The sequence below is a fragment of the Rhipicephalus microplus genome, chromosome 8 (assembly GCF_043290135.1).
Source record: "Rhipicephalus microplus isolate Deutch F79 chromosome 8, USDA_Rmic, whole genome shotgun sequence".
NCBI lineage: Eukaryota > Metazoa > Arthropoda > Arachnida > Ixodida > Ixodidae > Rhipicephalus > Rhipicephalus microplus.
Window position 1 is genome coordinate 33123913 of NC_134707.1, and position 27302 is coordinate 33151214.

Here is a 27302-nt window from a genome sequence, read left to right on the forward strand (position 1 = left end):
TACAAGTCGTATAAACGTGATTGCTTTCCTGACAACAAGCCTGCCCAAGGCAAGTTTGCCAAAAAGTCACAAGCACCAGCATAGCTCAGTGGTAGAATACTGGGCAGGCACTCAGCGGGCCCGGGTGCAAGCCCCAGTGTATCTTTGGTGCTAAGTTTGCCAACACGTCGAAAACACATGTGCAGCTCAGTGGAAGAATACTGAGCTGGCACAGCAGACCCGGGTTTCAAGCCCACTGTGTCTTTGGTGCTAGGTTTTTCAAAGATTATAATCTTTTTTCGAGACCTTCGACGCAAAAATATTATTGTGTGTCTGTCTGTACATTTGTCTGTTTGGCCGCCCTTAACAGTACTCTAAATGGCACCAAAGGATACCCCAAACGGCCGACCCCATTCGCAGTGCCCACCAATATTGCACAAGATTTACCCTTAATACTTGTGCGATTGTGAATTAAAAATCAAGCATTGCTCATATCTGAGGCACCATTACCACAAGTCAATAATCTGTATGTGTGTGCTTTACTAGAAAAGGCATACAGAAGTAATACTAAGGACCATAGCGTTTATCACGCTGCGCTGACCATGGAACACTTGCACGAAAAGGCAAGTGTTTCCAACGCTTTGCTAAGACGACACGGTGGTGGCACCTACCCGTCGCCTTGGGTTCTACACTTTATCACCTCCGAGACGGGCGCGCACGCCGCGCGCTTCATTTTCCAAGATAACTACCAAATAGCGCTCATATCTCATGTGACGTTACTTGATGCGCTCGTGTGCCTCCGCTGCACGCTCGAGGCACTCTAACGCAGCGCCTCCAAAATACCATTCACAGATTTTGTTGCGCAGAACATAATATAAACGTTTTGTTCACTCTCTTCATACGCAACATTATCGTCTTTTGACGACATTTGCAGTGTAACATGCAGATACAGAGCCAATTTTTTTTTCCTAATTTTGCGCGATGTGGTTACGGACACCCGCGGTGGCGGAGGTGGACAACAGTGCGTGACCCGAGTTGTAATCTCATGACAGCTTTCGCTGTAATATTACAGGCACCGATCACTTTAGCGTTCTTCATTAATCACTAATTTATTAAAATTGTCATCTCGAAGTATTTCAGCATTACTCGTCCATAAATCTCCAATAAATTTGTTTTACAGTGAAATCTGTTATGAGATTTCAACTAGGGTCACGCGCCACCGCAGTTGTTCGCCACCGCCACCGCCGGTGTCCGTAACCACATCGCACATGATACAGTGTGTCTCGAACCCGGCTCTGTTTGGTGCCAGCCCAGTATTCTGCCACTGAGATACGCTGGTGTTTGGGACTTGTTGGCAAACTTGTCTTAGGAAGGCTTGCTGTCGGGAAAGCAATCGCGATAATAGGACGTATAAAGCGTTTTAAAACAGCGAAAGAAGAACCTGTCATCGCGCAGTGCGAATAGCGTAATGACTGGGTCGTCCAATGCTCCAACCCATTACAACAGCTTGTTCTTTTTCACCTATTAATGGTGGCGTATACTCACTTCAGGCGAATTCCTTATCTTTGTCAGCCACTGCATAACAATTGGCACATAGCTTTTCGTAATTGTGAACCGAATAACACGCTTCGCAGGAAAATGATAAAAAATAGCATAGCAAGTGCCGCCCTTCCAGCGAAAATTTTTAATAATGTTGTAGTGGGTATCAAGCAAGTGTGTTTGCAGTAGTTACCCAATGTGTGTTTAGGAAAGGCTCTGAAAGGCCGCTCTTCTAGCTTTCGCTGTGACTGTGCTGCACCTTACGCGCAGGCGTGGCGTTTTTTTTTCTTTTTGTTTAGGTCTTTCATTACATAGTTCATGACAATGGTCAGAGAAAAAAACAGGTAGGACTATGTAACTATTGCTTTTAGCTTTTTCCTTTGCTGCTATGTATATACTATCAAAACGTGCGCGACTGGTTCCCAGAAAATGCATAAAACGAGCTTCACGCCCTGCCTCAAGGCACTCCGCTACATTATCTGTTGGATCCACTCAGCAAGTCATAGATGACTTCGACCCTTCTATCTTACACACGGTGGTTATTAATTCTATTCTTCGTGGTCCATACACAAATGAAATTTCACGATAATACAAGCTGTTTTGGTGCACGTAAATGTTGCTTAATTAAAGAAAAGAAAGTTTCTCGGTTCGCATCCACGTTCGACTCATAGATACAAATGATGCTTCGTTCAATTACACTCGTACTAAAATCACGATTGACTATTCTGCCAGAGGCACAAGAAAATTAAGTAGCTTTAAACAATAAATCGTGGAACCCTTTTGACAAAATAGCACGCAACCAGGTGAAGTTCCATTCGCGTGCCTAAAGCAGCATAACAGCGAGACGTAAAATGCAGCAACATGCTCCGTGGCTCCTCCTCATCTTCCACTGGTGTCTGCTGCGCGGCTAACGCGTCGATATTTTGGTCAATTAACAAGCGATGCACTTGTGTCTGCTTTTTCTTGGAAGCCAAACCTCGAACATTTAAGGTTGCAAAGCTCAGTGCCAATTGAATAGCCATCGCTACCCACTAGCACTGCCACAGAGGTCAAGTGGCTATGGTACTCGGCTGCTGACTCGGAGGTCGCGGGACCGAATTCCGGCTGCGGCGGCTGGATTTTCGATGAAGGCGGAAATTTTGCAGGCCCCCGTGCTCAGATTTGGGTGCACGTTGAAGAACCCTAGGTGGTTGAAATTTCCGGAGCCCTCAACTATGACGTCTCTCATAATAGTATCGTAGTTTTGAGACGTTAAATCTTATATACCAATCAATCAATCAATCGATTGCTACTCACTAAAAAAGTTGGCTAGGCCCGGGGCATGGTGCTTACCGTGTACGCCTGGCTCACTGCTAGACGTCTCCGGGGCCATCCGGTGTCCGGCATCAGTTTGCTGCTGGTCTCTTGGAACGTCAACCGGTCGGTCCACAAGTGATTGGGCCTTGCTCTCAAGCTAGAGCACTGCACCGGTGACGCCTTCACTGGTGGTTCCTCAACTTTGCTCACGCGAGCAGTGCCCACAGAATGTTTCAGCAGACGCTTTACCGCCAAGCTCATGTTGATCGCGTGGCTCATTTCTTGCGCTGTCATGTCACGTCTTGCCACCGCTTGGGTCGACATGTCCCCTGGTTGGCTTTGTGTATCTTCAGTGGTGTTCTCTTGATTTATACCCTCCGCAGCCATTTTTTCTTTTCGAATTCAGACGCTGAATTTTACTCTTCAGACAAAAACGACACCCGTTCATCCAAAGAACTAGCTGCACCTCCGGCCCCATAGCCATGTCTTCCGCCTTGGCGACGTCCACGGTCTCCCGTACGATCTCATCATTCGTGGCAGCGCACGTAACAGCTGCATATGACCAGATGCACTGGGCGTCTCAATGTCTACATTGCCGACAGTTCGAACACCGTTGCATGGCACCCTGCAGTTCCGTTGTACATGACCGGTCCCTTTGCACCACCAGCATTACATAGCTTGCCCGATGCCATCACTAGGGCTTATTTTCCTGCAACGCCTACTTGGTGCGGCAGGTCCTCAACCGTAATTCCACTCTTTACCTTTAGCAACACTGTTCTGTTCATCGAGCTTTTGTGGCTGACGCTGTACTCTCCAATATTCTCAATTTCACTTCGACTACATTGCCGAAAGCCGCAAATGCCGTCCGCACAACTTTATCGGTGACTCCGTAAAGCAGCCAATGAATCACATAAAAACAGCGCCGAAAACGAGAGACAAGAAAAGAAGACAGACAGCTGCACTGACCACACAAGAAAAGAGAGCTTTCAGGCATCGAACATGGCGTTGACATACATGCATGGCGACGATCACACATGGATAAATGGTGAAACGATTAAATGAGCCTTCTTAAAATGGATTCGGAAAAATTTATATAGGTTTCAAATCCGGAATCTGCAAGCAAGAGTGGGTATCTGATCTTCTTGATACAAAACATGGTTGGCTTCGAATTGTGGCGCACCAAACAACTTCGCAGAGCTTCCCGCTCTAAGATAATTAGTAGGTTTATTTTGTATGCTGGTTCACCAGAGAATAGTACACATCCGAATTTCAGAACCAGATGAACATACATGCGCTAAATCATACTCAGCGTATCTCTGCGAGGACCGGAATGGAGCCGGCCAAGTCTAGCTATCACCACAACAGCGCGTGTAGCCTTAATTTTAATATGTTCGCCCCGCCTCGGTGGTCTAGTGGCTAAGGTACTCGGCTGCTGACCCGCAAGTCGCGGGTTCGAATCCTGGCTGCGGCGGCTGCAATTCCGATGGAGGCGGAAATGTTATAGGCCCGTGTGCTCAGATTTGAGTGCAAGTTAAAGAACCTCAGGTGGTCGAAATTTCCGGAGCCCTCCACTACGGCGTCTCTCATAATCATATGGTGGTTTTGGGACGTTAAACCCCACATATCAAATCAATTTTAATATGTTCAATGTGATCGCGCCAGGTCAGTTTTGATCGTACAATACACCAAGATATTTAATACTGTCAACTTGGAGAATTATTTCTTGGTGGTACTAAAGAGAAATATTAACTGGCACGTCTTATAGAAAAGTTTTTCAGCACTTTCAGTTACGTTCAGTTTCATAAAAATATCTTGAAACCAGCTTTCCCATATTGCCAAATAAAACTGTAAAGTTGAATTTAGTAAAGGAATATCGAAGTCAAATGCGAAAAACGCAATGTCATCTGCATATACGTATACTTGTACCTAATCACTCACTGGTATTGAACTTAGCAAAATGATAAATAAAACTGGCGAGTGAACAGAGCCTTGAGCAACACCTCTCGTTTGGCTATACTTGTTGGGAGCAATTAAATAAATAAAACACCTTGTTGGGAGCAATAAAATTTGCTATCTTTTAAAAATTCGCACATCCAATTTATTATATACTGTGGGAAGTTGAAGTCTTGTTCCTCATCACCAACTAACTGTCGCACATATATATTTAAGGTGTACTTCTTCATCGTGGTTAGCCACTGCGCAAAAAAATCAAACTTGCATAATACATTTGCAAGTGTTTAGTGGACACTACACTTTTCCAAATAATGATGAATGAAGACATAGTGAGTGTCTGCCTATTGCACAATAATTAATGGCGTAGTGGGTACCCTGCAAGTGTGCTTGCAGCGGCTACTCAAAAAGAGCTAGCTTTTTAACGTTAGGATTTGATCTAGGTTATTATCTATTACCAATACAAAAACATTATAGTAGGTACAGTTGAGTGAGCATCAAAATTTTGTTCCAAAGTGTGTAATGTTTCTATTTCACACCTTCATTTACTCTACACTTATATCATATTTTATAAGACCACTTATTACTCAATTATTGGCCAATCCACCTAAGTGAATATTAGTCACAAGAGATGGTCAACAAAAACAAGAACAAGTTAAAAAAGGTTCTTAAAGGCCACTGTTCTAGCTTTCGCTGTGACAGTGCTGCGCGTTCAGCCCTAGCCTAGCAGTTTTTCTTCTTGATTGCAACTATGATGTCCTTAATCTTCTTTGTTTCCGCTGCTTTGTTTCTACGCTGCTCTTTTCCTGTCACTTAGCGTATTGCCTATCATTTTCATTTTCGTCGCTTGCTGCGTTGCCTACAGCTTCAGTGGAACCCTTTATGTAAGCCTCCAGGTTTCTGCTCCACAGGTAAGTATTGGTGAGATGCTATTGTTATAGTTCTTTCTCGTGCGGGATTGCGCTAGACTGCCACTTATGATTTGTGGTAATTGCCGTATAAACTAAACCCGATTCTTATTCTTCCAGTTATTTCACACTCCTGCTTAGGCTCTGTGGTTGCTACATGACTTTACTAGGCATATTCTTTTACAACCTCCAGTGTGTCATTACCTGTCTCAATGCGCTGTTCTCGCCAGAGGCTGTTGCGCATTACGATAATTTGACACATATTATTCTCAAAACTGCTCTTCTAATTGCCGTGCTCACTTGGGTAATCATGAACCGAAATTTGCCCGTTAAAGTACTCATCAACGCAATGACATCAGCGAATCGGAGGTTACAAAAATACTCTATTAAACCTTATCTCGAATCCTTCCGAGTCCCGGGCCATGAAAAACTCCCGTGAGCACGTGGCTAATAGCATTAGACAGATCATGTCTGTCTTACATCCTTTGTTTCGCGTTTCTGTCGCTTTCATTATGGAGCACTATGGTGGCTTTGGATACGCTGAATTATTCTTCCTGTATCCTAATATAGGCTTGGTCAGTGTCCTTAACTGTCATTGATGCCCAGAACAACAGGGACAGGCAAGAGATCCTTACAGGCAATGTAATGAGGCAAAGCCACCGGTGAGAATAGGGTAGCACCAGACCTGTTAAAAAGATAGTAGAGATATTTCGTGGAAAAACTGGTCACCCTGCATACCAAGTGCCTCTTCCCTGGTGTAGTACCGGAATCTTGGGCCGATTTCATCTTAATCCATAAGAAAGTTCAAGCCAAGTGCTTGAAAAATTGCTAGTCGATCAGCTTACTATCTGTTGTCTACAATCTATTTACAAAACAATAGCTACCTAATTTAAAATGGCATCAGAGTTCAATCAAATATAGGACCAAACAAGATTTCCTGGAGGCTGCTCAAGAATGCGCCATATTCATACTATAGAACAGGTGGTATCAGCAGACGTGCACCAAAAAACTCTGAACAGTAAACATTCAACTACTTCTGTAAAACAAATTTTACTATCGTGTTATACCGATTCTTTTCACGGCGAGATCAACCGTTTTAAATGCAAAGTGTTTCTTAGCGAACTTCGGCGACTTTGAGCGTATCTATCTATCTATCTATCTATCTATCTATCTATCTATCTATCTATCTATCTATCTATCTATCTATCTGTCTGTCTGTCTGTCTGTCTGTCTGTCTGTCTGTCTGTCTGTCTATCTATCTATCTATCTATCTATCTATCTATCTATCTATCTATCTATCTATCTATCTATCTATCTATCTATCTATCTATCTATCTATCTATCTATCTATCTATCTATCTGTCTATCTGTCTGTTTGTCTGTCTGTCTGTCTGTCTGTTTGTCTGTCTATCTATCTATCTATCTATCTATCTATCTATCTATCTATCTATCTATCTATCTATTTATCTATCTATCTATCTATCTATCTATCTATCTATCTATCTATCCTCCTACGGCTTCTAGCTCTCTTCGCCGTTTAGATAATAGTAATGATACCAAAATTGGAATGACATCTAACCACTCCGTGACGAGCATAATTGACTGGTCATAACACGAAATTTATGACATCTACGTCATGAATGTCATGATTTTTAATTCATGGTCTTACTCCTCTTGCGGTGGTTTCGTTCACATGAAATTTCGAAAAGCCTTTATAGTATGACATCAATGCATGGCGAACATGTGACAGACACTAACGTAGAAATCATGACATCCATGTAATGTAAGTCATTACTACACGCCATACTCATGGTGCGCTCGCGGTCATTTCACTAGCTTCACATATACCAAGTTTGGTACTATGAGACGTGAATGATTGACAAAGGTACATGACTGATGCAAACATGATTATCATGAGATGCATGACATGTTAGAGTATGACTACATGCCATGCTCATGATGCCCTCGTGGCCGTTTTGCTAGCTTTACATATACCGGATTTCGTAATATATGACATGAATGAATGGCGAAGGTAAAGACATATGATAATCATGACACACGTGTCATGTAAAACATGACTACTTACTACAATCATAGCATGCTTGCGGCCTTTAGTTGCTACACATATACGAAATTCGGTATCACGTGACGTGTATGAGGCAAAGGTGAATGACTCGTCCAAGCATGACAATTGGACTATGCGTGTCATGTAAAACAAATACATGCTACGCTCATATCGTGTTCGTGGACGTTTTGCTAGCTCCATATATACCACCTTTGGTATCATGCTACGTGTATAGACGGCGAAGGTAAATGACACGTCCAAATATAATGATCAAGGCAAGGAAGTATGGCATAATTTACGTCCATCTCGTAACGTTGTGCTCATTTTAAAGTGACATATCAACCTTCCTCATTTATGCTTCGCACATCGTCGATTCCCACAGGACGTGGGATATGCCAATTTTTTATCTCTATACAACCTCTTCCTTGCCCCTTATTTCATTAGTCAACGTTATCACTCTAATGTTCTTTTTGTATGTGCTTTGATTTCTTTATGTTAACCGTGATTATTTTCTATTTTGGAGAATCACAAAATATATGCTGTCAGTTTGGCTATATCTCCAAACACAAGATGTCATATTAAGCAGACATTTATCTAGTTAATGATAAGATAATAAATAAGATCTTCATATACAACTGATCTCTGACAAGCAACAGATCCTTCTTCTACCTGGTAGTGCTAGTAATGCCATGCAGTGTTAAATAGAATGCTCTTCACGACACGCCTGCAGTATACAACGCTAAGGTTACTAAGGAAACGCAATGCAACAGGACCTTTCTGCATACATACCTGGGTGGCTAAATCAAAAACAAACGCTCCGAGCGTCAGTCCACTTTCTCTTATACGATTCTGAATTAGACTGTCCGTCACTACGTAAGTTTCGATTGCAAAACCGGCTTCTGTATGCGTGCATCCTGCAAGCACATCAAATATATTAGAGCTATGCAGCACGGCTTTATATGTAATAAAGATTACTTCCCGCAAATTGAAAATATTGTCAATTTATAGTTATTTTTGTTTTTCTAAAATGTTGGGCAACAATATGCTGGGTTTGCCATCACTACCAACTCTGCCAAACTTCAGGTGCGCTCCGCCGTGGTGGTCTAGTGGCTAAGGTACTTGGCTGCTGACCCGCAGGTCGCGGGTTTGAATCCCGGCTGCGGCGGCTGCATTTCCGATGGAGGCGGAAATGTTGTAGGCCCGTGTGCTCAGATTTGGGTGCACGTTAAAGAACCCCAGGTGGTCGAAATTTCCGGAGCCCTCCACTACGGCGTCTCTCATAATCATATGGTGGTTTTGGGACGTTACACCCCACATATCATCATCAACTTCAGGTGCTTTTTTTTCACACTGCGCGAATATTTTTCACACGAGCAAACGCGAATAATCGTCAGTTCTTCTCTCGAATCTAGCTCGTTATGAAGATAACCGTATAAACCATTGTTTAGCCATTATATCTCAGTTATATTCGCAATTATCAACACTATCAGCCTGGTTATGCCCACTGCGGGAACAAAGCCTCTATCGCATGCCATCAATAAACGCGATCTTCTGCTTTCTGATGCAACGTTACACCGGTAAACTTCTCAATCTTACCTGTCCAAATAATATTATTTCTGCACGTGTTTTTATTCTCTCCGAATTAAGTCAGTTATTCCTAACTACCAGCGTTTATCCTACCTACAAGCTATGGGCCCGATTCAAGTCAACCAATTCTTGAATTCAACTATTTTATCTTTAACCGACGTTCCTTGCTTGGTCTACTATTCTCTCTTCCTGTATCTTATGGTTATACCTATATTTTTTCCACCACTTGCTGCGTATAGTCCTCATTTTAAGCCGTACCTTTTTTCTTGAGCCTCCAGGTTTCTGCTCCCTAGGTGAGTATCGACAAGATGAAGCCGGTATATACCTCACTCTTGAGCGATAGTGGTAGATTACCATTCGTGATTTCAGAATGCAAGCCAATTTTGCTTCGCCCTATTCTTATTCTTCTAGTTTGTTCCTTATCCTGGTTTAGCTCGGCGGAACCCACCTCTTCTAAGTAGGCATATTCCTTCACAACTTACAACGTCTCTCCGCCTATAGCTGAGCGCTATCTTCCCTGCCGAGACTGTTTCACATTACTTTACTTTTATGCCTGTTTGTTTTCAGAACTAACTTCTGTTTTCTGTGTCCAGTTCAATAACCATAACCTGTTATTTATTGAATGATTTAGCTTGTGTAAAATAGCGCTTTTGTTTGGTGTTTCTTACTGGCTTTGCGAAGAAACTTGCTCAAGCACATCGAGACATCCTGTGCAGCACTTTTGTAAGTGGTCATTGGGTGGCGATTCCTTACGAATAGAAAAAAAAATATCACATCTCAACAAGCTTCAGGGTACTTTCACGGTATCTTTGTCTTGAGGGCTTTTTTTGAGTAACCCAGAGACACAAGCAGCCTCCTGCTGTCTTGCCTCTACAATGATAAATGCTGGAAAACGCCAGCACAACGACAACTGTGTTTTCATTAAGCAACCCTAGGGCGTCCAGTGTTGTTGTGCCAAAGCGGCAACCATCCTCACTACAGAGCTCGAAACTCCAAAACAAAACTCCTCAAAAACCCTAACCAAAGGAGACCCGTGTTTTTATTGGGCAGCATTGGTGTACCTCGTCTTGTGGCGCCAATGTGGTATTAGACTAAATAGCTCAACTAGTCTGCTTCCACCATTATTAGAGCATGCAACGCGCCGCACTGTTTTTGTGATCTAGCTCATAATTTTGCTCATGTCGGTTGATTGATGCTTTTCTCTGGGCTCGACTTCTTTAACGCCCACATGCACGTACACATGCACGTACGAACTCCCACACACGTGTGTGTGTGCGTCTTTACACATAGCCATACGCCCGTGTTCGTGCGCTTTTTCTAGCCACCATCAACCTCCAAGAGCATCGCCGTCTTAGAGTGCGTAACTAAACGCGCCCACCAACTGTGCTATCCATGATTGAGCAGCCTATGGGTGCATATCTATAAGTGTGTAAGAAAAAGAGCATAAAGCTGCATATGCTGCTGCACCTAAAGGATTTTAAAACGACATTTGGAGCTACGTGTAGCTGAGTGGCACTCACGTTCAGCACCGAAAAAAATGCCGTGTTTTAAGACAACAGGATTAACTAGATGGATATTGAGTGGTGGTGCTCGCTATGAGCCTCCTTCTTCCTGCAGTTAGGAGCATATATATGTGGTGCCTATAGGAGCAGTCTTAAAACATTGAGCATAACACTACCGCACAACGGCATGCCCACTAAAAAGTTTGGTGATTTCACACCTTTGTATTAGCAGCTCTAGTATATGGTTCTAGACCTAACACAAAGCAAGCTCACACCACGGCGTTTTTAAAAGCACATAATACCTAAATTTAATGTCTTTGTCATCAAAACAAATGCAGAGACAAGCGGATGTACCTTTGCGCTTCACTCAATTGGCTTTGCAATGGAGCGAGAGATTTGTTTAAACGCTGCGCTACACGCACGCTGCAGCTCTTTCTACCAGTTTTTTTGTAAACGGCCCACTAAACTGGGTCATAAACGCTAAGCTAAAATTGTCTAAAGTTGGTACTGCACGACTTCTTTTCTTGCACGTTTGGCACAAGTTTTTCTTGCACATTGAGCAAGTGTTTCTTGTAAATTGTGGGGTTTTTGTACATCGTGCTTTTCAAGACACATTGTTCCTTATCATTCTAAAAAGACTGCCAAATTAAGCTTTGTTAACGGACACACGTCACTGAATTGTTGTTTTTTTTTCTTTTCCATTGCAGCCTATACATGATCGTCGTGCGAGGTTGGTGGAAGGCGTCTGGACAAGCCTGTCATCAACGCTGCCTCACGGAAAAACTAGCTGCTGGTGTACAGATGCTGCGCACGGCTTCTGTTTTCTGGGGAAAGGAAACAGCAGAGAGCCACCCGGTGTCTGTGTTCAAGGAGCACGCGTGTTCAGAGCGTTCACAATTAAGCCTTTTGTTTTCCTTATAAAGTTCACTGCTGTACGTTATGTAGTCACCTTTGCTGATAGCTGTTTTTCCGAAGGGACGCAATGTGAGACAATTATTATCACTGTCAGTGGTGCGGTTGACTAAGATTCACTAATGAACTTATTAGTGACCACAGCAGGCGGTCATGTTTGCATTGAATATCTGAGCCAGCCCAATTTCTACACAACTTTTTTTGTAAGAATCCTAGCATGCTGTGCTCAGATATCCCGCTGAAAAGTTTAGTTGCGGGTTGCATCATTATATATACAAGACAGTGAGCACTAGAACAGACTTCCTGATGGGATGCTTTAATCTTACAATGGGTAGACAGCAGAGGCAAACGTTATAATGGTCACCCCTTTACTATTGGCTGGTGATAGCAAGAACTGACTGCTCGCCCCACCAGGGAATATTATTTTGCTGATATTCATCGCCTTGTATCCGTAATCACAAAAAGCAATATTAAACTTTAGAACGGAATATCTAGGAGCATAAACATTCTCAAAAAGTTTTTATAATATGGTGTAGAAACCCGACTGCTTCTAACGGTTCAATTCAGACATGCTCACTTCTTTAGGTTACTGTAAGTTGAATAATCATAGTGGATTTGGCCGCTAACAGCAATATTTTCTCACTGTGTGACTCCCTGTACAAAACTTTTGTGCAAAGGTTGTTTTTTTTTTTGTTCTCTGGGCTGAACTTTCATTCAATGACAAAGCACAACTTTACATCTCTGAATGTGTCAGTGCTACTTATTAAGCTTTTTTATTGCATATTTTGATTTTTTAAATCTCCTAAATGAGTTGCCCTTCCGACTCACCTGTCATGTTTTAACGGATGCCTTATATGCAATTAGCCATTCAACAAACTTTTCGTGTTGAGATAAAACATTAGCGTAATAATAATAATAATGATTGTACTTTCACTGTAACATTCATTGAAGATTTTATTTTAATACGTTTTTGTCACCTTAGTTAATTCATTCATTGTCTTCAGAAAGTTCTATTTCAATTCATAAGTGCAATCAAGCGATTTCCTACTGTCATACTTCATCACACCTAACTTTGCCAACATCTAACAAGGTGTGATATTTAACAGTGTTGCATGTTCGTGTTTAACATGGTTAACGATAATTGATAGAAGGCATTCTACAATATTGTAATTTGAGTCCATGCATTGGGGGGGGAGGAGAATGGTGACAACCACATAGTGATATCTGCTTGCTTCATTTTTTTGGGAAGTGTAATGAGCATAATATTTGCTGAGGTAAACGTGTTAAAACAACAACACGACTACCAGGGATGCCGTAGTGGAGGGCTTCAGAAACGATGACCCCCTGGAGTTTTTTAAGATACACCCACGTCTAGGCAGACACGTCTCTATTATTTCTTTCTTGATCATAATTTCGGTCACCACAACCGGGGTTTGATTCCGCGGCCTTTAGTTCAGCAGTCAAAGGGTACATGAAGTGTATACTGGTTGTGGGATGTGGTCTTGCTTTTAATGATGCATGCTAAGTATGCAGTTTGGTGCCAACCAGGCATACTTGCTAGTGCACTGATGTTGTTTTTCTAACATTCCTAATATACGGCAATATATTGTCACGTGCTTGCCCAAGAAAGACGATGACAGTTGTGCATGTGCCACGAAGGACTACGAAATGAACGAAGAAGAAGAACTCGCTTGCGCGTTCTAATTAAAAAAGATCGACCTGCTTCTGGTGTCGCAGTCTCTACGGCAAGACTTCTGTTTTGACGTCGAGACACTTATGGATGTGCTGGAGCCTACAACCGGATGCAGGACAGTCTTGCTCGGACCCGTTCACCTAGTCCAGAGACCCAGCCCCTCGTCACGACTCCGGTGCACCGATTCAGTCGGCGCCTACTAGGCATAAGTCCGGAGTGCGTACCTGTTCCGCCTCTAACCAGCATGGCAGCTCCTACCACATCCACAGCTACCCTTTCATCGCAGACCACTCTTCCCTCCCAGGTGACTCTTGAACGTCCTCGCGTTCCTGAAGTTTTCCATGGGGAAGAGTATGAGGATGTCGAGGACTGGCTCGAACAGTTCGAACGAATCGCTGTATCTAACCACTGGAACGAACAGCACAAACTTGGCCGTGCATATTTCGCCCTGGAAGATAGCGCTCGCACGTGGTACGAGAACCACGAGACTACTTTTCAATCTTGGGAAAATTTCCGTCGAAAGCTCCTCACCACATTTTTGAACACAGACCGACGGGATCGCACACAGCAACTGATTGAGGCTCGCGCACAAAAACCCAACGAAACAGCTGCCATGTACGCAGAGGGTATGATCCGTCTGTTTCGACGAGCTGACCCTGACATGCCCGAGGCGAAGAAGGTGCGTCACCTAATGCAGGGTGTCAAAGAACCAGTGTTTGCGGGCCTCGTACGAAATCCACCTACAACAGTAGATGAATTCATAAGAGAGGCGACTGTCATCGAGCGCGCACTGCGACAACGATACCGACACTTTGACCACCTGCCGAACCACACGGCAGTAAGTGCTGCGGCTCAGAACACTGCCGTGTGTGAAAGTTCCCTGCGACAAATGATTAGGGAAATACTGCGTGAGGAACTTCGGACCCTCTGCGTCCCTCCTACTCAACCGCCCATCGCATCTCTTGCCGAAATCGTCCGCCAGGAGTTGAGGCAAGCCGTTACACCACCGGCGCCAAGTCCTGAGCCACATCCAGCGAGCTACGCTGATGTGGTCCGTCGTCCTCCACCGTCATTTGTGGCGACACCCTTCCAGCCACGACCCGCGGCCGTACCTTGGTGGCGACGGGATGCCATGAGATGACCACCAGTTCGCCGAACTGACTTGTGGCGCATGGCCGACCGTCGACCTATTTGCTTCCACTGCGGAGAACCAGGTCACATTGCTCGCTATTGCCGTCATAGCGATTCCGGCTTCGGGAACTTTTCTCGTCCCGCTTCTTTCCGCCCTGAAGACCGTCGTGCTCACGATGCCGATCAACTGTCGACTGGCCAAGCAACTACACCGCGTCGCTGGCGATCTCTATCTCCTGCGCGTCACCGTGACTTCCCTCAGAGCTACCCGGACGTCACCAGAGGCCGTTCGCCTAGCCCGCGCCGGGGAAACTAACTGCTGCGACCTCCGGGGGCAAGGTTGCCAATCGTCGAGACACCGAAAAGTTTCCCCTATCATCGCAAGAAGATATGACGACAACCACGACGAATACAATGACGAATACAATGATGAATACGACGACGAATACGACGACGAATACTAATGTCAGTGAAGTTGTACGTGCTGATCTTGGCGTTTTCATTGACGGACATTACGTTACAGCACTGGTCGACACTGGCGCCGACTTCTCAATCATGCGACAAGAACTCGCCGACTGCCTTATAAAGGTCAAGACACCGTGGACAGGGCCACACGTAAGGAGTGCTGGTGGTCAACTGATGATTCCCACGGGTAAATGCACCGCTCGACTTCGCATTGGGGATTATAGCTTCGTGGCCACTTTCGTCCTGTTGCCAGACTGCTGTATAGAACTAATTTTGGGCGTGGATTTTCTTCGAGATCATGGCGCTGTTATCAACATCCCTCAACGTATGGTAACGTTTTGCGCACATCCGTATGTCGACGACAGCAGCGACGAACTACGTGGCAGTTTGCGAATAGCCGACGATGTGACGCTCCCACCGAGATCCTGCTGCCTTGTGCCTGTGTCCAGGGGGTAGCCTTCCTATAAGGATGTGATAGTGGAACACATAGTCGCTCTTTTGCTCACGCAAGGCATTTCCATCGCGAGAGGTATCCTAACGCTTACTGGTGGACAGGCAGAAGTGCTCCTTACAAACTTCAGCAACGAGTGCCATCAAATCCAGAAGGGTACCGCAATTGCCTACTTCGACGATATAGACGAAGCCGGGGATTGCTGTGCTTTGCAATCAGATGACGCGACAGTCCCTGCCTCGACAACTTTGTCGGTGGACATCTGCTCCACGCTACCGCCCTCTGATAGGAAGGGTCTGCTTGGAATTATACACCAATTCGAAGACTGCTTTTCGCATACGTCAAAGGTCCAGCGGACACCATTGACCAAGCACCGCATCATTACCGAAGACAACACGCGACCGATTCGGCAGAACCCCTACCGTGTGGCTCCGAAAGAACGCGAGGAGATTCAGAAGCAAGTACAGAAGATGCTCGTGGATGACGTCATACAACCTTCTAAAAGTCCTTGGGCGTCCCCCGTCGTTTTGGTCAAGAAAAAAGACGGCAGCTTGCGTTTCTGTATTGATTATCGCAAGTTGAACCAAGTCACGAAGAAAGGCGTCTATCCACTGCCTCGCATAGACGATTCATTCGATCGGCTGCGTCATGCGCGCTATTTCTCTTCAATGGACCTCCGAAGCGGCTACTGGCAGATAGAAGTCGACGAAACAGATCGTGAAAAAACGGCCTTCGGGACGCCCGACGGCCGATACGAATTTAAGGTGCTTCCTTTTGGGTTGTGCTCGGCGCCAGCCACTTTTCAGCGTCTCATGGACACCGTACTATCAGGTGTGAAGTGGCAAACATGCTTGGTCTATCTGGACGATGTTGTTGTATTCTCAGCATCATTCGAGGAACATCTCAGCCGTCTATCCACCGTACTTCAAGCCATACGCTCGGCCGGCCTGACTTTAAAAACAGAAAAATGTCATTTTGGTTTCAACGAACTCAGCTTCCTAGGCCACGTCGTCAGTCACGAGGGTGTTCGACCTGACCCGGCCAAAATAGACGCCGTAGCGCAATTTCCTGCACCCCGTGACAAAAAGGCTGTGAGACGCTTCTTAAGGTTGTGCGCCTATTACCGGCGATTTATCGAGGACTTATCGTCTATTGCGGCGCCATTGACACGACTCACACGTGAGGACGCCCCCTTCTTTTGGGGTGAACAGGAGCAAATGGCATTCAATGAACTGCGACAACGCTTGCAAACACCTCCAGTCCTTGCGCACTTCGACCAGGACGCCCCTACAGTACTTCACACTGACGCCAATGTAGGTCTAGGTGCCGTTCTGGTGCAGTGGCAAGACGGCTGTGAAAGAGTAATCGCCTACGCCAGCAGAACTCTCTCTCGCACGGAGGAGAACTACTCGACCACCGAGAAGGAGTGTCTCGCCGTGGTGTGGGCAGTCATCAAATTTCTTCCGTATTTGTACGGCCGCTCCTTCAAGGTTGATAGCGACCATCACTCTTTGTGCTGGCTCACCAACCTTAAAGATCCATCTGGTCGTTTGGCGCGCTAGGGCCTAAGACTTCAAAAGTTTGACATGACCATCGTCTACAAATCTGGGAAGAGGCACACCGACGCCGACTGTCTCTCACAGTCGCCAGTGGAAACTGACGCTCCTGATGACAAAAACATCGACGCGGCATTCTTGGGAGTTGTCAACACGACCACTATTGCACGAGAGCAGCGCAGTGACCCTGAGCTGTTACCACTCATTGAATATTTAGAAAGACGACGTAAAGACGTGCCGCGGTTATTTGCTAGAGGACTGCCATCTTTTTGCTTGCGAAACGATGTTCTCTATAAGAAGAACTTCTCACCAACCGGTAACCCGCACTTGCTCGTCGTGCCTGCCTCTCTTCGAAAAGAAATTATGGAAGCGTGCCACGATGAAGCAAGTTCTGGTCATCTAGGCTACACTCGAACATTGGGCTGACTACAATGCAAGTACTACTGGCCAAAGTTACCTGCTGCTGTTAACCATCACGTGCGAACGTGCACCGACTGCCAAAGACGCAAAGCGCCTCCCAGCAAGCCAGCCGGTCTTTTACATCCAGTCGAAGCACCAGAAAAGCCGTTCACCCAGATTGGAATGAATTTTCTGGGTCCCTTTCCAACTTCCACAACAGGGAACAGATGGATTATTGTGGTCGCTGATTACCTGTCCGTTATGCGGAGACTAAAGCTATGCGGCGTGGCACAGCAGCAGAAGCCGCTCAGTTTTTCATCGAAAATATCGTCCTTCGGCATGGTGCTCCGACAACAGTGATCACTGACAGAGGACCTGCCTTCACCGCCGAGCTTTTGGAGTCAGTTCTCAGACTCAGTGGTACAGCTCACCGCAGAACAACTGCATACCATCCGCAGACAAACGGACTGACGGAGCGCCTCAATAGGACCCTCACAGACATGATCAGTATGTACGTTGACACGGAACATAAAAACTGGGATCAGATATTGCCGTACGTGACCTTTGCTTATAACACCGCTCGACAAGAAACCACTGGAATGACACCGTTCAGTCTGATCTATGGTCGCGAAGTCACGACAACATCGGACGCCATGTTGCCGCATGAGTGTGACGACATCCATGTAGACGCCGAAGAATTCACTCAGCGTGCCGAAGAAGCCAGACAGCTCGCGTGCGTGCGCATCTGTCATCAGCAGCATCAAGACGCACAACGCCACGACACCCGACACAAGTTTGTTAGCTACTCACCAGGCGACAAAGTGTGGGTCTGGATTCCGATACGTCGACGTGGACTGTCTGAGAAACTGCTAAGACGGTACTTTGGTCCATACAGCGTCACGCGACGCTTGAGCGACGTGAACTACGAAGTCGTTCCCGACACTAATTGTAGTTCTAAGCGCCAAAGCGTTTGCCCGAAGTCGTGCACGTCGTGCGTATGAAACCGTATTTATCGAGTTAATTAGCTCCCGGTTACCGTTTTCGTACGACCACTTCATACGCCTGGTAGAGCACCTAAGTTGCGCATCGGGACGATGCTTCTTTCGGAGGGAGGCAAATGTCACGAGCTTGCCCAAGAAAGACGATGACAGTTGTGCATGTGCCACGAAGGACTACGAAATGAACGAAGAAGAACTCGCTTGCGCGTTCTAATTAAAAAAGATCGACCTGCTTCTGGTGTCGCAGTCTCTACGGCAAGACCTCTGTTTTGACGTCGTGACAATATAATTATTTTATCATGCACGCATTTTAAGCAGCTCAGAGTAGTATGTGCTGATGTTGTTTAATAAAATCCAAATTTTTTTAGTATTTATTGATTGTGGCGTGTATTCTTACTTAGTTGTGGAGTTGTGATTGTTCCTTCTTTTATATTCTATAAGTTGCATGGAGCAGGAGGAGGAAGAAAGTAGGAAGGACAGAGAGGTATAAGGCTGCATGCATTTGTTATCAGCTTATGAAGCCCATTAAGTTACTGTGATACACTTTCTATATTGCGCATAAGATGTAGAATTTTGGGTGCGAAGAGCTTCTTTATGTAGCCCACAGTGCTTCGAATGTCTTGTAAATTGCCTTGTGATCAGAAGTTACTGCCATGTTGAGTCTGTTCAGAAATCAATGTAGGCTCCGTTACCTAGAAAGATGCTAAAAACATCCATTACCTAAAAAGATGCTGAAAACATAAAACTTTTAAAATGTTAAATATGTTTTCTAGTTTCATGGGGTGAAGGCTCATCTGTTAATCTTTTTTTTTCAGCCACCAAGAAATATACACTATCTGTTCGACTATTGTCTGTGAAATGCTATAAACTATAGTATAAATGATAATAAACCATTAACTTTGACACTTTTAGGCGACATAAAAGCGATGGCTAAATCGCGACAGTCGGGAGGCACACAGGTTGCGTCCTCATTCTCTCTTGCAGAACCATGCAGTACACTTACAGGACATTGCCATTTTTGTAAGGAGAGCACCATCTCCATAATAAGGCTGATCAACTCAGTAAAGCACCTCATATTTCGGATGTTTCCGGCTCTCCGGCAATGCACTCGCGTTGTTATCACACGTTTGCGTAACGTAAGGCGAATCATGTAAACAGGACAATCGTATGTGAACTGCTCTGTCTGTGGCAATCAACTATCTCGCGATGTCTGAAGAGTAGTAACAAGCATTGATAGAGAAGAAACGACGCAATCTGCAGTGGTTGGTTCATCCCGATTTTTAAAACGGGAGAAGCTTGGTCATGCTGGCACAAACCAGCGCATCGGCGAGGTTTCAACATGGCGTATAAGTGAAAAGTAGCACGTTTAGACTTAGAGCTCCTCGTGACAACAGACACCTGAAATTCTTCGCAAAAAAAGGAGTGCATATGAAAGACTGTGCTGTCGCTATCACTCTGGGCTTGAACCTCTGCGATATGAAGAGCGTGTCACCAATTTTAGAAGTTTTCAACTCGCCATCATATTCGTTTGCCAAAGATTGCTTAAGGGTTGACCTGTTCAGAATGAGCTCTTTTGGAAGATCTAAATGATGCCGATACAAAATTAGTTCCATCGTTAGCACTAAATGTCTCAGTGTGAATGCAGCATTAATAAACCTGCCCGCCGTGCTTAGTCTGCGGCAGTTGTTGCGAAAGACAATGCAGAAAGTCTGCGCCAGTCACGTTACTCACGACGTTCTGTTCTTAATATAAATCGTAAACTTGTATACAGAATAGTGTCAATCAGTTGTTTTCTGAGGAATTAGTGACGTAACGAGTTGAACTGCATCGTCTACCACTGTCGTTTAACGAGCTGCCCAGTGGAAAATCAATGCTGTGGACGTCAGACTCTAGAGGTGCATGCCGCTGAAGCGGAAGTGCTAGCCTCAAGTTATCACGAAGTCGAAGCACCTCACAGTTATGCTCATAATTCGGATAAGGCAATGTCTTAACCGTGTGTGATTTTAACACGTCAGGATTCCATGTAATGCAGTTCAGATATTTCTTTGTACTTATCGCGCAACGAGCATAAAACAAATAATTGAAAGCGAAGCGCAAAAGACGCACGACTTGAGACTATTCAGCCTGTATAATTGAAAATTGAATTGTAGCCTTTGCCTGGTGTCCTCAACAGTCCGCATCACCATGGCAACACTGATAGCGATTACATTATCTTTACTAATCCATTTTTGCTCAGTGCCTCGGCTGTGGCCTGGGCACGCGCTGGACGCTTCGTAGTACTGTCAATATCGCAGGGCGCAAACACCTTGTTGAGACCCCATTTGCTGTTTGCCCTAAATACTTTGGGGCAACGGAGGTGCTACACTTCACCAAAAGAAGGTTATACTCACCAAGCACTCCACTGATGGCCACATATCGAACTTGGAATATTTAGGCTTCTATTGAATAACCTATATCGCAAGATCTCATTCTAAACAACGTCTGGGGACCTTCTTCAGATAACTGACCATTTTGTGTACTGTTTCTTTTGTCGCCGTCTCAGCACAAAGTGGGCTTAAACAAAGTAGTTAATGCTTGGGTAATATCTGCCTTAAGTGTGCCTCTCACATCTGCAGCTTCATGGCATCTTGCGATATGGGGCTTGACAGATAGCTGAGCTTTTAAGGCCAATAGCTAAGAAGCACAATGCAGGTGTAAAAAATTTCACTTGTATGTTTTCTATTTCTTTAGTATATATGGTAAAGATAAAAAAAGACAAAACTACAGCTTTCCACCCGTATGCACCTAAGCTGAAACATTTGGATAACCCGTTAGATGGTCCATCATGTGTTAAAGTATACCAACTACAGGAAAAAGTGTGCTGCGCAATCGTCGTTGTATATTACAGCAGTGCTAGCAAACACCTACGTACACATATCCAAGAAAATGAGTGGGTAACGTACCACCAGCGTTGCTAACTACCAAAAGCATTGCATGCTTTATTGAAATATTTGGTCTCTACATGAGAGAATTTCCTTCTTGGCGCCTTTATTTGTGTTGGATTTAGCAAGGTACACTAAAGTCAAAACTAGTACTATGGCACCATATGCGTTTTTGACTAGCTTTCAATGTGGCGCCGATTAAAAACGTTACGTGACGCAGATGAAAAGAAAAAAAGAAGCTATTTTCTGTCTGCTACAATTTGTGACTTTGTTACATGGTGCTATAGCCAAACGAAGCGATGAACTACAAAGTTGTCTGCACAGCAGCTTTCTTCACATTCCTTGACTAGACAGAATGCATGCACTCCGGAGTTGCGCCTAAAAAGACACACGACATTCATATATACCTCCATTCTTTCAGCCACATAGCAAGATCGTGCTTACGTGCTTAGAATATTTGTTTGACTAATCAATATGACAATTCTCTACCGTACAAGTGCATGAATCAGGCCTGTATAGTTACCTACGAAAACGTCAAAGGCCAAGGCGACCGTCAACGAAATGTACACCGATCTCCACATCAAGACACGTCGACCACACATTTCTTCTCACAAGTAGCACGTACTAACTCAAGCACCTGTACAAGACGACTGCATGACAAGAATAAATGCACTGCTTCATGTCTGTTTAATTCTAGCTGACCGATCGTTGGCTATGTACAGTGTGCTCGAGCACATAATAAATAAAAGCCCAATCTAAGGCTGAAGCTACGCACGACTGTCAAGATATTTGAACTTTTTCCTTTGTTCACTACGCATCTAATTTTTCTGAAATGCCAAATGTCGAAGGGCCTATCTGCGGAGAAATACGATGCGATGAGCAGATGGAATAAAATGATTAAGTTATCGTCGCGTAAACTACCGTTTTTAACAACTAAAGGGCGTCTGCTGCGGAAACGTTTGAACGTATTATGTAATACACGCGTCGTATATATATATATATATATATATATATATATATATATATATATATATATATATATATATATATATATATATATATATATATATATATATATATATATATATTTATGTGGGTGTGCGTGTGACGCATAATGGAAGTGTTGGTTAGCAGGAGTCGAGAGAGAAGAGGTATCTGTGGATGAGAATATACACGACGTGTGACTCACGGCCAGCCTTGCATTTATAGCGTCACACAAGTCGACCGGATGCGAACCTGGCAGCTGACTTATGAGCCGCACATCTTCAACAAAGCTCCCACCAACACGCCTGGACCACGCGCTGACCACCGAAGCAGATCGTGCTACACACAGTGGCCGACATCAGACATCATAACATAATCATCGGCTGACCATGGCATCTCTAAGTACACCTGAGCAGTGGTGATAGTGATTGTAGGGAAAGGAAGAAGGCACCTAATTTCTGTCTGCCTATAGGCGACACGGCGCAGTGCCTTATAGGGGTGGGGGTAAGGAGGGATAAAAAGAATAGAAGGAAATAGAGGAAGAAATAGAGAGGCAAGCGAAGGAAAATAGGAGACAAGAAATGAGCAGTGAACATAGGCCCGCATAGAACTGGTGTGACCTATGCTAGCCCTTCTCCCCCCCCCCCCCCCCCCACTGCTACTGCTGCAACTTAGTTGGAACGGAACATCACTAATAGGCTCAACGAACACGTCTATACGTCTCTGGTGAGGCATCGGAATTTTTCCTGGAACGCATATTGGAAAATAACGAATTATGGCGAAACGTCAAAAATGAGATGATTCTCTTGTTTAAATACTACGGTGATGACTCGCTTCCAACTCACCATCTGTAAACGATCGCCCTTAGTCTTCAACTTCACCAGTAGTCTTCACGTTGTCGGACACTGAGCATGCGCGCAGATTTCAAAAGACAAAGGCATAGCCTGATATCACCAAAAGGCATCCATGCATTTTTCTGCAGAAAAACCGAAAGTTCTAGTTGGTTTCCCTACTGCACAAAAGTCGGCGTTTTCAACATTCTCGCTCTATCACGTGACACGAGGGGTTGCTCACAACCCGATACCTTTGATTCTCGCGTCTTGTACGTGGTCCACCACGCTGTTTTCCATCCCGCGACTTCTCAGTTGCTGCTTACGCTCACCGCCTGCGTCGTCAAAGCGCTCATGATTGACGAGATGACGCCGTGGCAAAGATGTACAACCATGGTACGGCCAGTTCAAGAGGTGTCTTTTGTCACATGGCCTTATTTCTCTGGCACTGCAGAATGACGAAATTTCGCAATAGGAATCTAGTTGTGTCACTTAGGTTGTGGTATCGTCATTCAGTGCTCACCCAATCAACAACAAAAACAATGCGGCAGTTTCTGATGCATCAAAACTCTCACGCAGGTGTGTGTCAGAAGCACCAGTCACGAAGGCCATCGCAGATGCCTCTGAAGAGCTTTCTAGTAATGATGGCACACTAGCTACAATTCCAGACAAACGGCAAAATCGGCGACATAAATTAGGTACCTGCGGACCCGTGAGCTTCCGAAAAACATTAAGTTTATGTTCCACAGGAAGCGGCTCTTCAGAATTTAGCTGAGCAGGATGCATGACAGCAGCATACATTCTTTTACCTACGTCGAAATCTTTGACCGATCAATCGACCAGGAGAACAACCAACCAAACCTTTCTCAAAAGCACCAACACCGCTAAAAAGTATGACTGCCCAAGCACTCCGTACAAATAGATAACCAGTGAAAGCTAAAACGTGCGGTCTCGGTGTTTAGCAGTAGTTTCAACACAGCATGGAACTGAAGTCTCTCACATTTATTGGTTACGTATTCGTGCTTCTTAACGAGGTTAGACACACGTTTGGCTTGGGTTTACCACAGTGTTGTTTCACAAGCCGCACATAGTGCTTCGCATGATAATGGTCATAGAGGAGTGTTCTGAGCGGTTAAATGCGTTTCACTGCGGCTGTTCTCGAGCCGCAGCCTCTCGCAGACGTCGCAGCCGAAGCGAATGTGCCGCTGCTGAAACTCCCGCCAAAAGCGGGCGTTCGCCCCGGCGAACGTGCTCCTGCAGTCATCACGTTGGCGCCGCAACGCCACTTATTCGGCATAGGCACTGCGCAGGTCCCTTTTTGGGGGCGAAGCTTTTTATGCCGTGGCTAGGCGTGCGTGCTCGGCGCCGTGGCTACAAGATGAACGACGTTACTCGAATTCAGGCAACGGCGCTTTCTTTGGTACGATGCTGAGAATGTCACAACTGATAGGACAGTCAATGGAGACTACTTGTAACACCCCTACCAAAGAGTTTTCCACTTTTTCTAGCCATATAGAGCTTTCGCTAAAAACGACGTTACAAGCGGGTATGGCAGGGTAACTCCCCCTGCCCCCCCTCCCCCCGAAAAACGGAATTTGCAAGTTAAACGCAAAACAATCCGCTTTATTTTGTAGAAAAAGCTGTGGAAGCCCCACGTTGAGCGGTCACTCCAAGTGTTTCAAAGCGCACCGAATTGCGCCGCGCACCCTGTGTCATTAGAAGTATGCGTACGTGAAACCTCAGTTGTTTCAAATTTTGTTTTCTGTAAGCGAATGCCTTTCTTAGTCGGGCTATGTCATGCATCCATCGGGATCCGTTAACCGCTCTCTTCCTTAGCAACAGCTGCCGGTGCTCGCGCCCTTAGCAACCGGAGCCCCTACCACTTCACATTTCGGCAGCTGTCAGCAACAGGAGCGGGCGTGCAGGCATATTTCCAGCGTGCACTCTAGCTACTACAGCTGTAAACACTTACCACGTTTCTCGTGACAGAAAAGCACTACGTACGGCAGCCGGTGCTATTGGCTGCACGTTAAGAAAAAAAAGAGAACCTTACTTTTCTTACACTGCATGGGTTCTCACGTGCGAAACGCCGCTGTGGATGCTACGCAGTGCATTCGCATTTCTCCACGATTCCCTTCGGGGAGGTTACGCTTTCTTTTGTTTCAACTTCATTGTACCTTTGCTCAAAAAGTATTAAAGTAAATTTGTTGGAACTTTGCATGCGTCGTGGATCTCGAAAGGCTGGCGTTAATACACTGTAGTGCCATACAAACCATGCCCCGATTTAGATATTTTCGTCTAATGTATGGTGGACCTGATTCACCAGGCCTACTGCGGTTTTGGTTCGTTCCACGCTACATTAAATTCATTATTTTTATCGTAATCATATTTAGCACGCTAACCGAGCAAAAGACTCATGCGTGAACAAATGCGTGATATCGCTGAGCAAGTGACAAGGGGGAGCGGAGGCAAGCGATAAACAGAAGTGTTCCCGTGCTTCGCCCGATTCAAAGTTGATAAAATAAGAAGAAGAAAGAAGAGGAATGAACAAACGATGAACTTTTTACAATTAATTCTGATTTCTTTACGCGTAAAAACTGGTGAAAGACAACATATGTGAACATTAACCTTACTTCGTTCAACCAGATCTCAGGATGCCTAGCAACCGCTACGAGCGCACTTTTTCTCTGAAAGCAAAACTAGCGCTGAGTTTCCGGGACCTGGCTGTGTTTCGCTGCACAGACGTGCTTATGCCTGCTCTCGTCGCTTGACAGACATAGCCCTGTATTCACAAACGCTCCTCGACTCGACTTCCACTCTTCACTTGACAACGTTGAGCACTGCACCGCTGCTCGGCTGAAAGTGACGCTGCGCTACTCAAGAATCGCAACAGATTATCGCTGATAGGCAGTGGCTTGCCCTGTCTACATACGGCGCTCCCATCGGTTTTCTCAAATGAAGGTGAAGCGTTGAGTGAAGGGACGTTCTAGAATACGGGGGATAGACTGCCAAGCTTGGCGAATGTTTTCGTGCTGTGCTGGTGTGCTTGTTGGCGACTCGAGAAGACCATGTTTTTCCGTGTCCGTGAACTGCAGCGTGGGTATGTGATGTTCTTTGTGGACTGGATATTCGAAATGCTTACGGCTGCAAATCAGAACCGTTGGGAGATGCTTCGCGGCGAATGGTCGCGGCTAATGGACCGAAGTTACGAGGGTTTTTGTTTGCAAAGGACAACCGAAGAACAAAATAGGAGCGTGCCGTTCGGCGAGTTGGCGCCAGCATACGTTTTCTTCGTGACCAGAGGGTACGTGAGTCCACAACACAGTTTTCTAAGTCATTCTAATGACATCACCTCCACCATGTTGCGATCTTGCTCTAAAAAAAAGGTGTGACTCTTGCTTCTGACTCGTTGTCGTAAGCCCTGACATTAAATTTAAAATAAAACGCGCATGGCAGTGCGTTTACATAGGGGGCATTTTTCCTTCAGCATAGTTAAACATTTTGGTATTTGCGGTTAGCACCGCAGACTTCTTACATTACCTCTTTTTACTCGGTTAAGAAAAAAGAAAGGAGTGTTGTTGCAATGGTTAGTGCATCATTTATGTGAATGGTATTTTTTTTTTCTCGTGTTGCAACTTTGTTGCGGTATTAAAACTTTGCGTTAATCTCCCCAGAACCTTCACCCATTAGGTTTCCCTGAAATTTAGATGCCTGTAGACACTTACGGTGAAGCCGTTTCTTAGTTCGAGCTCTTTTTCAAGCTAGAATATTTAGGAACCACTACTAAATATACCAATACAAGTAGTGGAAGTTCCCGCAGTGGAGGTGCCCGCGGGGGCTACACAGTTGATTTTCGACGCAGTACTAACATTTTTCCCGTGTCCAAAGTTATAAAGGCGACTACGCACCAGTGGGACAAGGTCAGAGCAATCAAAGAAATGGCACTCCTTGTGTCAGTCACAAGATACTTTTTGTGAAGCGAATGATTTGGTTTCTTTTGCATAGGTTATCGCCCGGATATTGAGCTCAATGCGAGATTTGTGGTAGCAGCACACACCCTTCAACAACTTCGTGTCTATGAAGACAGATGTTTGAAATAGTACACTTTCGTCCTTGATGAAAGGGAACACGCGAAC

The 27302-nt window shown here is 45.0% G+C and overlaps 1 protein-coding gene and 1 long non-coding RNA gene across 2 annotated transcripts in view; one reads left to right on the forward strand and one right to left on the reverse strand.

Annotated features, from left to right (window-relative positions):
* LOC142768449 (uncharacterized) overlaps window positions 1-12914 on the forward strand; it is a 136909-nt gene extending 123995 nt beyond the window's left edge. Inside the window, exon 3 of the long non-coding RNA XR_012885290.1 lies at window positions 11534-12914. This is a non-coding gene — a long non-coding RNA (uncharacterized LOC142768449). The remainder of the gene's footprint in view (window positions 1-11533) is intronic.
* Window positions 1-22000, reverse strand: part of LOC142768448 (venom metalloproteinase antarease-like TpachMP_B) — a 103509-nt gene extending 81509 nt beyond the window's left edge. Inside the window, exons 1-2 of the mRNA XM_075870423.1 lie at window positions 21876-22000; window positions 8527-8651 (exon numbers count right to left, since the gene is read on the reverse strand). Of these exons, the coding sequence (XP_075726538.1) occupies window positions 8527-8651; window positions 21876-21954 (204 nt within the window). The 5' untranslated portion in view covers window positions 21955-22000. The remainder of the gene's footprint in view (window positions 1-8526; window positions 8652-21875) is intronic.
* Between the last annotated feature and the right edge of the window lie 5302 nt (window positions 22001-27302).